Genomic DNA, 15419 nt, shown 5'->3' on the forward strand with positions numbered 1-15419 from the left:
TCAGAGTAAGTGTGATGTAGCAGAAAGAGGGTGGGTCATTGGGAGAAAGGAACCCTAGCGCCCTACTGAGTGGCCTTGGTGAAAAAATACCCAGTGCTTTCATTGGTCAGAGCAAGGTATGCAAATTCCATTTAATTCTTATAATAACCCAATAAAGTAGCTGTTGCTGCTCCATTTAATAGGTAAGGAAACTAAGACACAGAGACTTTTAAAGTATCTTAGGAAATTCATTTCACCTCTTTCATTTTAGGTGTCCTTAGTTTTATAAAAGGTGTGCTTGTGAGTACTAGCCATATCCTGGAAACACACTGCATATATCAGATGCTTGAAATGGAAACTAATTTTATTACACTGGTTTTTAATTACTTTTTCCTCCTCTGCTGCTAAGTTGCTTCAGTCGTGTCTGACTCTGTGCGACCCCATAGACGGCAGCCCACTAGGCTCTCCCATCCCTGGGATTCTCCAGGCAAGAACACTGGAGTGGGTTGCCATTTCCTTCTCCAATGCATGAAAGAGAAAAGTGAAAGTGAGGGCGCTCAGTTGTGTCCGACTCTTCGCGACCCCGTGGGCCGCAGCCTACCAGGCTCCTCCATCCATGGGATTTTCCAGGCAAGAGTACTGGAGTGGGGTGCCATTGCCTTCTCCGATGTGTGCCCCCTAAGATATAATAATTTGCCATTTGAAATCACTCTATACATTCTGAGAGGAAAATAAACATTTTGGGATTTTTGACCCTCCCCCAAATCATTTTCTCTTACACATATTGATTCTTCTTGTCAACTGATAACCGTTTTTAACCTTTTTTTATATTGGAGTATAAGTGATAAACAACATTGTGTTAGTTTCAAGTGTATAGCAGAATGATTCAGTTATACATATATATGTATATATTCTTTTTTCAAACTCTCTTTGCATTTAGGTTTTCCATAATATTTGGCAGAGTTCCTGTGCTATATACTAGGCCCTTGTTGGTTATACATTTTCAGTATAGCAGTGTGTACATGTCAAATTTTTTTTTTTACTTATATAACCTAGTGGGCAGCTTTGTACCAAGATCCAAACATTTCCAAATGTCTGTGAATATTCTCCATGATGCCTGATCTGAAGGAATTTGGTGACCAAATATTTTTTAATTGGGCCTTTGGGGAGAAAACGTAGTATCTTCTGTACTTTGAACCAATGATCATCCAGTTAGACTATAACAAACTATAACTTCCAATAGTTCTCATCTTGATGAAATCCCAATATTAGCGTTAGAAATATTATTTTTAATTTATTGCCCCCCATGAAATACAAAACAGGGTAATATTTATGTACATGTTAAGACAAAGGAATTCACTGAAGAGTTTGCTAGATGTAATTGACTAAGGCATAGTTTTAGGAAACATTGCACTCATTGCCTCAAATTTTTGAGCCTGTCTTCTTTCCTTTTTTGTTTTTCTCTCTTTCCTACTTGTAACTGACAACAAAATGAATCAAATATATCTCTTTTAGCCCACAAGTCCTATTCATCTGCTTTTATTTTTCTATGCTTTAATCTCCCTCCAAGTACATTCAAAGAATAAGTAAATATGTTTTCTGAAAATTTTGGCACATTTCCTAGATTTTAGAGGTGTGAGGAAAGGGTTGGCAAAGAAGTTACTTTTGAATGAAAAATTAAATCTCTACTTAGATTTAAAATCTCCAGACATCATTGATACAAACCAAAATAGCGTTTGTAGTATGGAAAACAGCCAGTTGTATGTGATTTAGAGAAATGAGTCTTTTAAAAAAGCATGTAACAACTAAATTTATATATAAGTCTAGTGTTTAGTGTTTTTAAAACACAAACCATAGTATAAATCTCAACCAATAATTGAAAAGAATAAACTGATGAAGTCTATATTCTAACATCGAGTGTACTATTTAAAAAGTCCAATCTGTCAAAATAATAGGTCTGTTAAATGCAATAATAAGAATAAGGCAAGGCCTCTGACTGTATCATTCAATGGGGAGAAGTTGGAACACATTTGCAGAGCCTGCTTCACAGAGTTACATACAGCTGACAGAATAAGGACCAGAAAGTGCTGTGAAGGAAGCTTACTGCCATCAGAGGTTTATTGCCTTTCTGCTTTATAAGTGTTTTGCATCTTGCCTTTAGATTTTTTTGACTCTGATTAATAGTTGCTTGAAGTTTAGTCATTTTGATAGTGTACTGCTTAGTTGTGGTGTTAGTAGAATGTTTGGGCTCTGTGTGCCTGCTAAGTCGCTTCAGTTGTTTCAACTCTTTGCAGCCCTGTGGACTGTAACCCACAAGGCTCCTCTATCCATGGAATTCTCCAGGCAGGAATACTGGAGTGGATTGCCACACCTTCTTCCAGAGGAGCTCCGTGACCTAGGGATTGAACTCCAGTCTCATTCCTCTTGCATTGGCAGGTGGGTTCTTTACCTCTAGCGCCACCTGGGAAGCCCCACATTTGGGGTCTGCTTATGTATAAATCCACCTTGTTTCATAAAGAGTAAATAACATTGAACAAATAAAATGCTATGCCCATTTTCATTCCCACCTCCCAAAAGAAGAGTGACTTCCAGTTAGGAGAGTAACTTGAACTACCCAGTGCTCCTCTCTGCTCACCTTGGGGATCCCAAGGGAGCTTCTAATTATTGAAAAATTGCATGAGTATAAATACGTCTTCACAATAAAGGATGAGTTTATTTTTTGCATGATTCAAAAACAATTCTAAGGCATTGTCTAGTTATAGAAAAAAAATTAAGCATAATTTTCCCCTTGATGGTAAACTTGGTTACAGTAGACATAGAGCATGATAAATATTAATAGCTTATAATCCACATCCTGTAGTTAAAAATGCTTTCAAGCATTTTGGAATTAACATCCGCAGGAAAAAATATACAGCAGAGGTTGAGAGTTGTCTGTGGGTAACAATCATTCATATTTTATAGAGTCATATACTCAAAGTGAAAAAATTAAGCTGATCTACACTTATTACAGATCATAAAACACAGTGCAAAGAAAAGAAAACACAAAAGTCAGTGGAAAGGAGTTACACGTGGATTTGACTTCCTTTCTGCCACCTTAATCCATGTGGCCTTGGGTGAGTTACCTCACCTATGTCAGGATTATATGAACTGTTTGTGTAGTTCTGGAGTTGGTGATGGACAGGGAGGCCTGGCGTGCTGTGGTTCATGGGGTCGCAAAGAGTCGGACACGACTAAGCGACTGAACTGAACTGAACTGAATGCATATAGTAAGTGCCCAATAAATGTTAGTAGTTGCATCAGAATTCATTTTCACATTCGACAACTTTGCTGTGTCATGAACCAAGGCCCAACTCTAAATGAGGCTATTTGAGGAGAGTTTATTGAGCAGTATTCCTGCAGGTACCACAGTGGGCTCCAAAGGGAGCACACGGAGGAATGAACAAAGTATTTACTGTATATAGGAAGGAGGTGGGTGTACAGAGGATTCAAACTCCATCAAAACAAAATGGCACTGGTGGTTGTTCAGTTGCTGAGTCCTATCCGACTCTGCAACCCCATGGACTTCAGCACACCAGGCTTTCCTGTCGGTTACTATCTCCCAGAGTTTCCTCAACCTCATGTCCCTTGAGTTGGTGATGCCATTCGACCATCTCTGTTGCCCCCTTCTCTGCCTGCCCTCAGTCTTTCCCAGCATCAGACTCTTTTCCAGTGAGTCAGCTCTTCACATCAGGTGGCCAAAGTATTGGAGCTTCAGCTTCAGCATCAGTCCTTCCAGTGAATATTCAGGACTGATTTCCTTCAGGATTGACTGGCTTGATCTCCTTTTTGTGCCAAGTAAATTCCTGTTGCATGATGTGTATGAGTTAGATGAACAGTCTTAAAAGCTGGGTAGGATTTTGATTTTGGGGAGGGTGAAAGAGAAGTGAGGGGGAGGGATTCCCCAAGAGGGGAGCTGCTTGAGCAGAGGCCTAAAGGGTTGAAAGTGTGTGGTGTTTGTGGAGGAAAGGATGTCGGTTAGTGGCTCTGGAGCCTAGGCACATAGGATGAATAGGTGAATAAAGGGAAGATATGTCTTGGCTTGGAAAGTGGTCTCTGATTCCTAAATATTATTAATATACTGAGAGGACCGCCTTTATTTTGTAGGCTGGATATTTTCAAGCTTTTGTTTCTCAAGGTGTATGGCTGTCGGCATTCACATGCCCAGCGTATTTTCATATATGACAAATGCGTATTGATTCCTTAGTCACACCAGGCACTGTTTTAAGTGCTAGGGAAAACGAGACATAATACTGCCATCATGGAGAGTGATTTTCTGAAGAAATATAGGTGTGGGTCATTTAGTGCTATATTAGAATGCAAATCCATGATAATCTGGTTATGATAGGAAGAGCCTAGTGCATAAAATCACCAATTATGCACAAACTGCAGCTTTAAATATTCTTGTCAGCAGATTACTGGTACACTGAAAATCCACACCAGCTCTTCCGAGTGTCTGGCTCCCAGCACTGACAACTGCTGCTCAAGTCTTTGAGGAGGGAAGTGATGTCATCTGAGAAGAAACCAGAGGATGCTAATATTAAGGCTAGTGTTGATAGGGGTTAAGCCTCTGTGCTTCCACTGCAGGGCACACAGATTTGATTCCTGGTCCAGCATCTAAGATCTTGCATGCTGTGCTGTGCGGCCAAGAAAAAAGAAAAAATTGCTAGTCTTCCTGTGAGCACCATTATTCTGAGAATTCATGACAGCCCTTCCCTGGTTCTCCCCTGAGACTTCCTCCTTCTTATTTGGTCTTCACCACCTTTATACCTTAAAGGCCAAAGGTACAGCTCTTGTCAGTGCCAATCTACCACCGGCCCATTCCTCTCATTCAATCTTAGCTCCCTCTATTTTATTTCCCATTCTCACTTCTTTAATTATATTTGTCTGGACCAGCCCTGTCAGGTAGCACTCTGTGCAATGACGGGAATGTTTTATTCTGCCCCGTTCAATACGGTAGCCACTAGCCATATGTGACTGCTGAGTGTTTGGAGTACGGCTCATGCTGCTGAGGATACAACATTTTAAAATTTAATTTAATTTTTAAAATTTAATTAACTCACATTTAAATCGTCTTTGGTGGCTAGCAGTAACATGTTAGACAGTGTAGAAGTAGATGTTCATAAAAACTCTCCAAGCCCATATTCTGTTTGGTTGACGATCATATTTCTGGCAAATTCTTACATTTGATTTTTCTAGTTTTCACATAGCTGGAATTCCCTTTTTGCAGCCAATCTATGATTTTTTTTTTTAATGAAAATTCTCACCTAGATCTAGGAGCAGGAAAGTGACATTACCTCTTGCTGTTTGTCTACACATGGCCTTCCAGCCACAGCAGCAGGCAGGAAAAAGATGCCACGTTGGGGGTACAGCTTTGTTGAGGCTTTTTATTTTAATCTACCTCTTGCCAGTCTCTCACCAAGGAAAAGAACAGTATTTTTCTTCCTCTCTTTTTGAACAGGCTTCCTCAAGCTAAGAGTCGCGAGAGAGAAGAGATAGTACTGTTGAGACAGAAAGGTACTCTGAAAAGTGATATGATTCTCCTTTACTGGCTCCTGGTAGTTGGGGGATGGGAGGTGAAGGAGAGGGACGGGTCATATATGACCTGACAGGTATCTCCATGAATTATGTCATTCATTCATGAAGGATGCACAAGATAAGGAGTCTGTTAGCAGGGCTAGGGATATGGTGAACTCCATTTTGGATGCGTTGAATTTGAGGTCTTGGGTGAGATGTGCAGTTGGATGGAGGATGTATGTCTGCATCTCTGGAGAGTGATCTGTGCTAGAGATAACTGTCTGGGGGTCATCGGCATATGCTAATTAAAACCACAGGAAAGATAGGGTGGCCCTGGCACAGTGTGGCAAGTGAGAGAAGGAAAGGACAAGAGACAGCTCATAGCCCTAAGCATCAGTATTCACATGAACCCATGAAGCATAGGAGCTTTGATCAAGGTAGGAGGAAACAGCCAAGAGAAGAAGGTCGCCAAAGACAAAAAGAGAGACAATTCCCAGAAAAAGAACACTGGACAATGTCATGTGTTGTGAAAGGTCTAGGTAAGGAAGGACTGAAAAGTAGCCATTAGATGAAGTCCCACGACGTGGAAGGTAGAGACTACAATGAAAAAAGGGTGACATGGCTTTGACAGATGGATGGAAGGTGAGAAAACAAGGGCAGCAAGAGGGATCCACTTAGAATAAGTGTGGCTGTGAAGGGGAGGGGGCTGGAATGACTGGAGCCGGCGGGGAGGGGAGATGGCTGCAGAGGTGTTTGGATTTGGTTTTGTTTAGTTCTACAGGTAGGTTAGTGATGGTTGAGGGGTCTGTAGAGAGGAGTTAAAGGTGAGATGTGGGGATAGAGTGAGCAGATCATCCAGAGAGGGGTTCCTAAGAAGGGGTCAGGAACAGGTACAGGGGGAGACAGCAACCTTCAGCAGGGGGAGGAGGGCGTCTTTCCATCTAAGATAGAAAGGACCAGAGTGGTAAGTTAGTAGGCTAGTAGATAGTGAGAAAATCCCCGGTGCTGGCTTTGCCAAAGCTAGTTTTATGTCTAAGATTCTCTGTATCCCTAAAGTGACCTTTATATTTGACCTAATAGAAATAGTAATATGCTCATCAAAAGAGTGCCCATCAGAATAAGCTGTGCTCCCGAAGTTGGTCCCGGGCTTTAGGAAAGAGACTGGCCTGCTGTCCTCTGCAGAAGGACGTCTTGGCAGCAGGCAGTATGCAGGCTCTAAAATCAAGGGGAGTTCTAGGTATCCCCCTTGAGTATGTTAAAAGCAGAAAACGAGCATAGTAACTGTTTTGGCTTTTCCTCTCTGCACTTTGTATTGCAAATGTGTGGTTTTAATTTTAAAAACTCTATGAAAACACATCCCTGAGTTTCTAAGTTGTACCATACCATAGTATGCGTGTGTGCTCAGGCATGCCCGGCTTTTTGTGACCCTGTAGACTATATCCCGCCAGGCTTCTTTCTCCATGGAATTTTTCAGGCAAGCATACTGGAGTGGGTTGCCATTTCCTCCTCCAGGGGATCTTCCCCACCCAGGGAGCAAACCCACGTCTCCTGTATCTCCTGCATTTTCAGGTGGATTCTTTACCACTGAGCCACCGGGGAAACCCAAGTTTGAGTCTCTAAGGTGCAGAGCCCCAAAAGCTGTGAGTAAGACTTCGGATTGTCCCAGTACTGTGGGCCTGGTGTTAGCTGCACCTGCTTGTGTGAGATTGGGTTCCGTAGCGCCTGCCTGCCGTGGTGCACAGCTGAAACCTTCATTGTTTTTGCAGGTGCTAGAAAACACAGTTGCTTTAGGCGGATGGGGTGGGTTGGGGTCTGTGTGGCATCAGCTTCTGGGAAAATCTTGTTACGCGAAATGAAAATCTGACTAAACATTAGAATACTTAATGATTTCTTAAAATAACATACCCCTTTCATTACATAAAAACAGGATGTATAAAATCCATATCCAGTTTTAAGTGTAAACATTTCATTATGTGAATATTTCTCCAATATGAAACAGAGCAGCTGTTTCTCCAGATGCCAGATCAGCGCTCTGGAGGGAATAGTTGCTCAATCCAATACCACAGTGAGCTGGATATTGAAAGAAATGCTACAAGATGTATCTGGTCTAATCAGTGAACCTCAGTGAACCAAAATATAAACACAGCACGGAATTAATGCAAGAATTTGGATTACATTCTAAACAAGGGAAATGTAATCGCTATGCTTTTGAGCTTATCATGTTCTAATTTTTATTATTTAAAACCTATTAAGGATCCATCTCAAGAAACCCTCTTTGTTTTTCCTACAATCAGTTGTCATTGTGGCAGCCAATTGTTTTGAGAGAGAAAGTACAACATTATTATTTATGAGAAAGAGCTGACACATACAATCCATATATTTAGCTGACTCTAGTATGCCTGGGCCAGCATATTAAATCATATGCATAACTACTTGAAAGATAGATCCAGAAGGTTACAGGTAATTTTTATGCAGGAACCATCAGCCCTATACTGAAATGAAAAACTGCTCATAAAGTAGTCCATAACCTCTTGCCATTCTGCTCGAAGAGTGGTAAAATGAAGAGCAAAGGAAATTTATGGAAGGATTCCGTTGCTCTGGAATGAGTTACCTGATAATTACGTGGAATTAAAAAAAGTCTGCAAAAATTGGCAATTTACCTGGAAGAAACTTATTAGAAAAAAAACTAGTTCATTTTTTTTTTCAAATAAAGCTACATCTCTGGAATATTCCTCTAAGATGTATATGCATAAAATGTTCAGTTATATTACCAAGTTTAAAATACTTTAACCTACTTCAAAGCATATAGGATTTCAGTAAAAATTTATACAGCCTATCCATGTAGGAAAAATACCAGGCAGTATGCAACAATTTTTATCTTTGATTGGATTTATAGTCATTGTTATGATTTTTCCTTTATTAATGAATATTAACTCTGAGCATGTACTGCTTCCATGATTACTAAAGACAGCCCATCAAAAACAAACAAACCAGCCCACTTCACACATTTTTATGGACAGTTCATGGAGACCATTCAGATGCTCTTGACTAAGGACTTTCTTTTGTTTCTCAGAGAACTGTCATTTGTCTTTTCATTATATTTATAAAGGAATTCTTTAATCTCTATAGTGTGATCCAAAGCTTCTTTAACTCTTTGCCACTCATACTCCTTATCCTAAGATACCAGAGACCCAGTGCTGGTTCCGGGCAGGGCTTACTTAGCCTGAAGCTGCCCAGAGCCTACGCCTTCCACTTGCTTTTCTAGCGCAGCCAGCGTTGCTCTGTACTCACAGCTGCTGCTCTGGCCAATTCCTGGCCCACACCCCTCTCCTTATGACTGGATAATGCAGCCCAGCGACCATGCCAGGCAGCGTGGGAACATGGCTTTGGGTGACATTTGTTTCCCTGTTTCTACACAGTGTCTTACCACTGATGAATTATTATATAAATTCCAATTAGATACTTATTTTGTTAGTGTAACATACCTTCTTAGAATAAGTAAATGAGGACACATACTTATCCTTAAAGGGTTTCAAGCCACTAATTAGATTAGCTCTGTGAGTGCCTGGCAGAATGTAACTTGGGTGTTATCTTTGGCAAATGTGCTATCAACTATAAAACCCTTAATAGGAAATGTGACAGAAAGGAAGAAAAGAGCATGAGAGAAAATTGTTGAGTTTTCAAAAGTAGCTTGCTGGTAGAAATAGCTATGACAAACAAATGGTTCTTAATATTATCAAGGATATATAAATGTATAGCTATGTTAACCGTATTTTGGGGTAGGGTTCTAAAAATTGCACCCATCCACATTGACTCCTGGTGGCTCAGATGGTAAAGAATCTGCCTGCAGTGCAGGAGACCCAGGTTTAATCCCTGGGTCAGGAAGATCTCCTGGGGAAGGGAACAGCTACCCTCTCCAGCACTGTTGCCTGGAGAATCCCATGGACAGAGGAGCCTGACGGGCTATAGTCCATGGGGTCTCAAGGAGTCAGATATGACTGAGCTGCTCACATTACCAACACACTGACTCTATAAGTTTCATTCCCAACCACCAATGCCCCAGCCCTTGAATGAACATCTCTTATTTATAGGAAGTGTATATAGTGCAGACAAAAGGTTGAGAACCACTGATAGATACAAGAATCTGCAGAATGTCGTGGCAAATAGATGAGGATCTATTAATGGAGAGGGATGGAGACCAGTGGTTCCCTGGTGGCTCAGATGGTAAAGAATCCACCTACAATGTGGGTGACCTGGGTTCAATCCCTAAGTTGGGAAGATACCCTGGAGGAGGGCATGGTAACCCACTCCAGTATTCTTGCCTGGAGAATGCCCATGGACAGAGAAGCCTGGTGGGCTACAGTCCACGGGGTTGAAAAGAGTCGGACATGACTGAGCGACTAAGCACAGGAGGCCCGTGGAGGATTTTTAAACACTGACAGTTTCAAATGAAAAGCTACAGAGATAACTCCAAATGCTGCTGTTAATATTATTGGAGGGAAAGGATGAAGCTGGGTGAAGTTATAGCATGAACACTTTGCCCAGTGATTGTTAAGTCAGAAAACATGCCCCCAAAGTCAATAATTAATCTCACCAAAGAGAGTAAGATGTTGCTCTTAAGAGCAGTGATGGGCTTGCTCCTGCCTCTTATGAACTTTATGTAATGGGCAAGAACTATTAATGAGAAGGCAGCAAAGTGCTTCTGTTAGTAGGTGCATTAAGTCTTCAGGTCACTAGGAATTCATTTAATAAATTACTACTCTAGCATAAAAAATTACTCCTTCATAGCTTGAAAAAGTGTTCCAATGGAGTGGCAATTTACTTCCTTCTTTTCAGGATGAACAAGCCCTATATACATATGAAGAACCTGCCATTTTTTGGTGTCATTTAAAGGATTCTTATTTTTGGTCTTAAATTATGGATTTGTAAAGAACTTTGATTTTCTTAAGTCCTAATACCATCTCAGTTTGAGAGAGGAAATATATACATATATTCATACCATGAATGCAGAAAATAGCTAGTGAAAAGTGAAAATTATGTGTTAAGAAAATCAAAGTTCTTTTAGTGGTAAGGACCACAAAAAGATAAGAGTAGTAGTTTAAGTGAATTTTCTTGGTGCCTCATTTCTGAACAATGCGGTCATGACAAAAAGAAATGGGTCAGATCAAAGAATGGGGTGGGAAGTGAATATTAGCTTGGAGCTGAGGTAGCAGTCATCCTTAAGGATGGCCATCACAGGGCGCCACGATTAATTAAGGAATCTGCCAGTCATATGGGCCTGTATCATGGCTTCAAAAGGGCAGAATGCCTAGATATTTACATAGGGATCATACACTCATATTCAGAGTGTTGTCACCGCTTCTCTTGGCAGCCTGGGACTTGTTTGCAAAATGTCTCCAATTATGGGCAAACTGCCTAGTTTCATATCATCACAAACCAATTTGTTAGGATGTGTGTCTTTGGAAAGCTCTGGAAACAGAAGTATTTGACTTATTTTTTAAAGGGTGGGGAAAAATCCTTGTGTACGTATATTCGAAAACACCCAATCTTCTGAAATTTCACTCATATAAATATTTAATAAAAATGCTTCTGCCTTTCACAAGGGAAACAAACTAAAGAAGGGATATCTGTGTTAATGTTGATGTTAATAGCTCTTTGGGTGTTTACAGAGAGATTGCTGAGTGGAGAGTCTAGAATATTTCTCCCTGAATATCCCCCCACATTTAAACCAATCAATAATACCATGGTCTTTCTCTAAATAAGTCCATGCTGCCTAGATTTTTCTTTTTATCATTTCCTCCATACTCTGTGAAAATAACAGGGGTTATAGTATTAGCCATTATAATTCATACTGCAATAATATAAAGATGTAAGTGATATAAATATAAAGACACAGAAAGAATGGAAAAGGGCCTATGACAGCAAAAATAAAAGGCCAATTAATAAAAGTCAAAATGAAAAAAAAAATTAGCATTCTTCCTTTTTTTTTTTTCCTCCTCACCTGCCTTTCTCTAATAGGCTGAAAGAAAAAATTATGAGAAATAATAAACAGTTATTAGCACATAAATGATGTATTCTGCTGCTCCTCGTCTAAGGTTTTATATGTTATTTTAAGTTTTGAAGGAAATAGCTGTTTTCCTGCAACATTGATTGTAACGTGAATGCCAATAGAACAAATGTTATTTTCCTGTTAGATTTAGTTAGGGAACTTGACAGTCTTTATTTGTGTGTGCGCTTGTTTAATTCTTCTCTTCTCTGCTAGACTGTAAGCTTTTAGACATGAGGCCTGTAACTTTTTCACCATTCTATTCCCATCACCTGCAACAACTATGTTGTTATTGTTCAGCCCCTAAGTCATGTCCAGCTCTTTGTGACCTCACAAACTGGAGCACGCCAGGTCTCCCTGTCCCTCACTATATCCTGAAGTTTGCTCAAGTTCATGTCCATTGAGTTGGTGGTGCCATCCAACCATCTCATCCTCTGCCACCCTCTTTTCTTTTTGCTTTCAATCTTTCCCAGCATCAGGGTCCCTTCTTTTTTTTTTATTTTAATTTTTTTTTTATTGGAGGCTAATTACTTTACAATATTATATTGGTTGGTTTTGCCATACATTGACATGAATCTGCCCCGGGTGTACATGCGTTCCTCATCTTGAACCCCCCTCCCACCTCCCTCCCCATCCGATCCCTCTGGTTCATCCCAGTGCACCAGCCCTGAGCATCCTGTATCATGTGTCAAGCCTGGACTGGTGATTCGTTTCACATATGATAATATACATGTTTCAATGCCATTCTCCCAAATCATCCCACCCTCACCTTCTCCCACAGAGTCCCAAAGACTGTTCTATACACCTATGTTTCTTTTGCTGTCTCGTATACAGGGTTAAGGTTACCATCTTTCTAAATTCCATATATATGCGTTAGTATACTGTATTGGTGTTTTTCTTTTCTGCCTTACTTCACTCTGCATAATAGGCTCCAGTTTCATCCACCTCATTAGAACTGATTCAAATGTATTCTTTTTAATGGCTGAATAATACTCCATTGTGTATATGTACCAAGCTTTCTTATCCATTTGTCTGCAGATGGACATCTAGCTTGCTTCCATGTCCTTGCTATTATAAACAGTGCTGCGATGAACATTGGAGTACATGTGTTTCTTTCAATTTTGGTTTCCTCGGTGTGTATGCCCAGGAGTGCGATTGCTGGGTCGTATGGCAGTTCTATTTCCAGTTTTTTGAGGAATCTCCACACTGTTCTCCATAGTGGCTGTACTAGTTTGCATTCCCACCAACAGTGTAAGAGGGTTCCCGTTTCTCCACACCCTCTCCAGCATTTATTGCATGTAGACTTTTGGATAGCTGCCATTCTGACTGGTGTGTAATGGTATCTCATTGTAGTTTTGATTTGCATTTCTCTGATTATGAGGGATGTTGAGCATTTTTTCATGTGTTTGTTAGCCATCTGTATGTCTTCTTTGGAGAAATGTCTGTTTAGTTCTTTGGTCCATTTTTTGTTTGGGTCGTTTATTTTTCTGGAATTGAGCTGCAGGAGTTGCTTGTATATTTTGGAGATTCTTTGTCATTTGTTTCATTTGCTATTATTTTCTCCCATTCTGAAGGCTGTCTTTTCACCTTGCTTATAGTTTCCTTTGCTGTGCAGAAGCTTTTCATTTTAATTAGGTCCCATTTGTTTATTTTTGCTTTTATTTCCAATATTCTGGGAGGTGGGTCTTGGGGGATCCTGCTATGATTTATGTAGGAGAGTGTTTTGCCTATGTTCTCCTCTAGGAGTTTTATAGTTTCTGGTCTTACATTTAGATCTTTAATCCATTTTGAGTTTATTTTTGTGTATGGTGTTAGGAAGTGATCTAGTTTCATTCTTTTACAAGTGGCTAACCAGTTTTCCCAGCACCACTTGTTGAAGAGACTATCTTTTCTCCATTTTATATTCTTGCCTCCTTTGTCAAAGATAAGGTGTCCATAGGTGCGTGGATTTATCTCTGGGCTTTCTATTTTGTTCCATTGATCTATATTTCTGTCTTTATGCCAGTACCATACTGTCTTGATGACTGTGGCTTTGTAGTAGAGCCTGAAGTCCGGCAGGTTGATTCCCCCGGTTCCATTCTTCTTCCTCAGGGTCCTTTCTAATGAGTCAGCTCTTCTCATCAGGTGGCCAAAGTACTGGAGATTCAGCCTCAGCATCATTCCTTCAACAACTATAATTCTTGCTAAAGATATTTTTTTAATGACTCTTGAAGACATGCTGTTCTGTAAAAGTATCATCAAGTATAATAAATCTAAAATCTTGTAAAATAAATGAATATAGATGGTTAAGAGATATTTTCCACTCATGTCATAGTGAATTTACTAATATACCAGCAGGGATGCCCCTGTAGGCCCTGGAATTGACTGTGTGATTATTTTTTCTATTGCAGATTTCTCCAGACTTGATGGGACTTCTCCGCTTCTGTGTTTTCCCTTCCACTGTCTAACACGCGTTGCCCCTCTCAGCCTGCCAGAGCAATGACTTATTTTGTTGTTTAGTCTCCTAGAACTTAGCCCCTCTCTTCTGTTCCATTTCTGAGATTATAATAACAAATAAAGTTGGACTGTGAGGACTCATTTGCCAGAAAGATAGTCTACAACCTGGAAACTTTCCATGTTTGAAGCTTTGCGTTTTTCAAAACGAATGAAGATCTGTTTCCACTTTTAAAATTCTATTGATTTCTTACAGTGGTAGACACTTGCTACTATAGGATTTTTAAAATGGAAGCCAAGAAATTAAGGTGAAACAAGCAATAAAGTGAGTCTAATAGGAAGATGAGAAGCAAAGACCAGGGTAAAGCTGCTTTCAATTTACCTCATTTATTCTTGAGAATCATTTTTATGCTAATTAACAAGTCTTCCTAGGAGTCTGAAACACCTAATTTGTTTTCAAGTATTTTAGGCAAATATATGATGTGATTGATATTACCTGGTTTCAGACAATTACTTCAGTTCCCTGAATAAAACTCATTTTCTTACTCTGTGATATGATTTTGAAATACATTTTAGAGGACTACTAAAAAAAAATCATCTGTTCGTCAATGTGATTTATACTTTTGTTGCTCATAAGGATCACCTAACTTAGAGAAAGTGGTATGTGGGTTACTTTTCCTATGCATCTTTTTACTCACTTCAACTAATAAGGTGAATCGCATCAAAGTTCTTTTGGGTGATCACACCTCTTGGTTTATGCCTGTTGTCCAGGTATTATTATTAACAGCACCCATTTCACTTTTGAAAGTTTGGACAGTAACTTTTGTGGTTAGTCAGTCTGTAAGGCCTTTTAGAACAACTTCTTCATACTCTAAACATTTCCCTCTTTTCTCTAACTCTGCTTCTCAAACATCAAGCTTTTCTTCCTCATATATGCCACAGAGACAAATCTAGCGTGGCCATCATACCACGAGGACATAAAGGATTGGGAGCTGAAGACAGATGACCTAGTTTGAGAGCCCAGCTTGGCCATTTGCAGGGTATGTGACCTTGGGCCAGCCAGCCAGCCTGCCAAGCCCCAGCCTTCATTTGCACGTGGGGTTACAGCAGCATTTCATGGAGAGGTAGTTACAGGACTCGACTCTGGTGCCCAACTGCCTGAGTGCTCTGCCATAACATAAGACTATGAGAGCCTTAAATAAGACGACACATTTACAGGCTCTTAAAATAGAACCTGGCTCATAGAAAAGTAAAAGTGTTAATTGCTCAGTCATGTCCTACTCTTTGCGACTCCATGAAATGTAGCCTGTGAGGCTCTTCTGTCCGTGGAATTCTCCAGGCAAGAATACTGGAATAGGTTGCCATTTCCCTCTCTAGGGGATCTTCCCAACCCAGGGGTTGAACTCCG

The 15419-nt window shown here is 40.2% G+C and overlaps 1 protein-coding gene across 1 annotated transcript in view; it reads left to right on the plus strand.

The window, feature by feature from the left end:
- SAMD5 (sterile alpha motif domain containing 5) overlaps positions 1-14398 on the plus strand; it is an 85241-nt gene extending 70843 nt beyond the window's left edge. The window contains exon 2 of the mRNA XM_055433364.2: positions 13969-14398. Within this exon, the coding sequence (XP_055289339.1) occupies positions 13969-14025 (57 nt within the window). The 3' untranslated portion in view covers positions 14026-14398. The remainder of the gene's footprint in view (positions 1-13968) is intronic.
- Positions 14399-15419: the final 1021 nt, after the last annotated feature.

The sequence above is a fragment of the Moschus berezovskii genome, chromosome 10, assembly GCF_049115385.1.
Source record: "Moschus berezovskii isolate FMDL1 chromosome 10, NW_MosBer_1.0, whole genome shotgun sequence".
NCBI lineage: Eukaryota > Metazoa > Chordata > Mammalia > Artiodactyla > Moschidae > Moschus > Moschus berezovskii.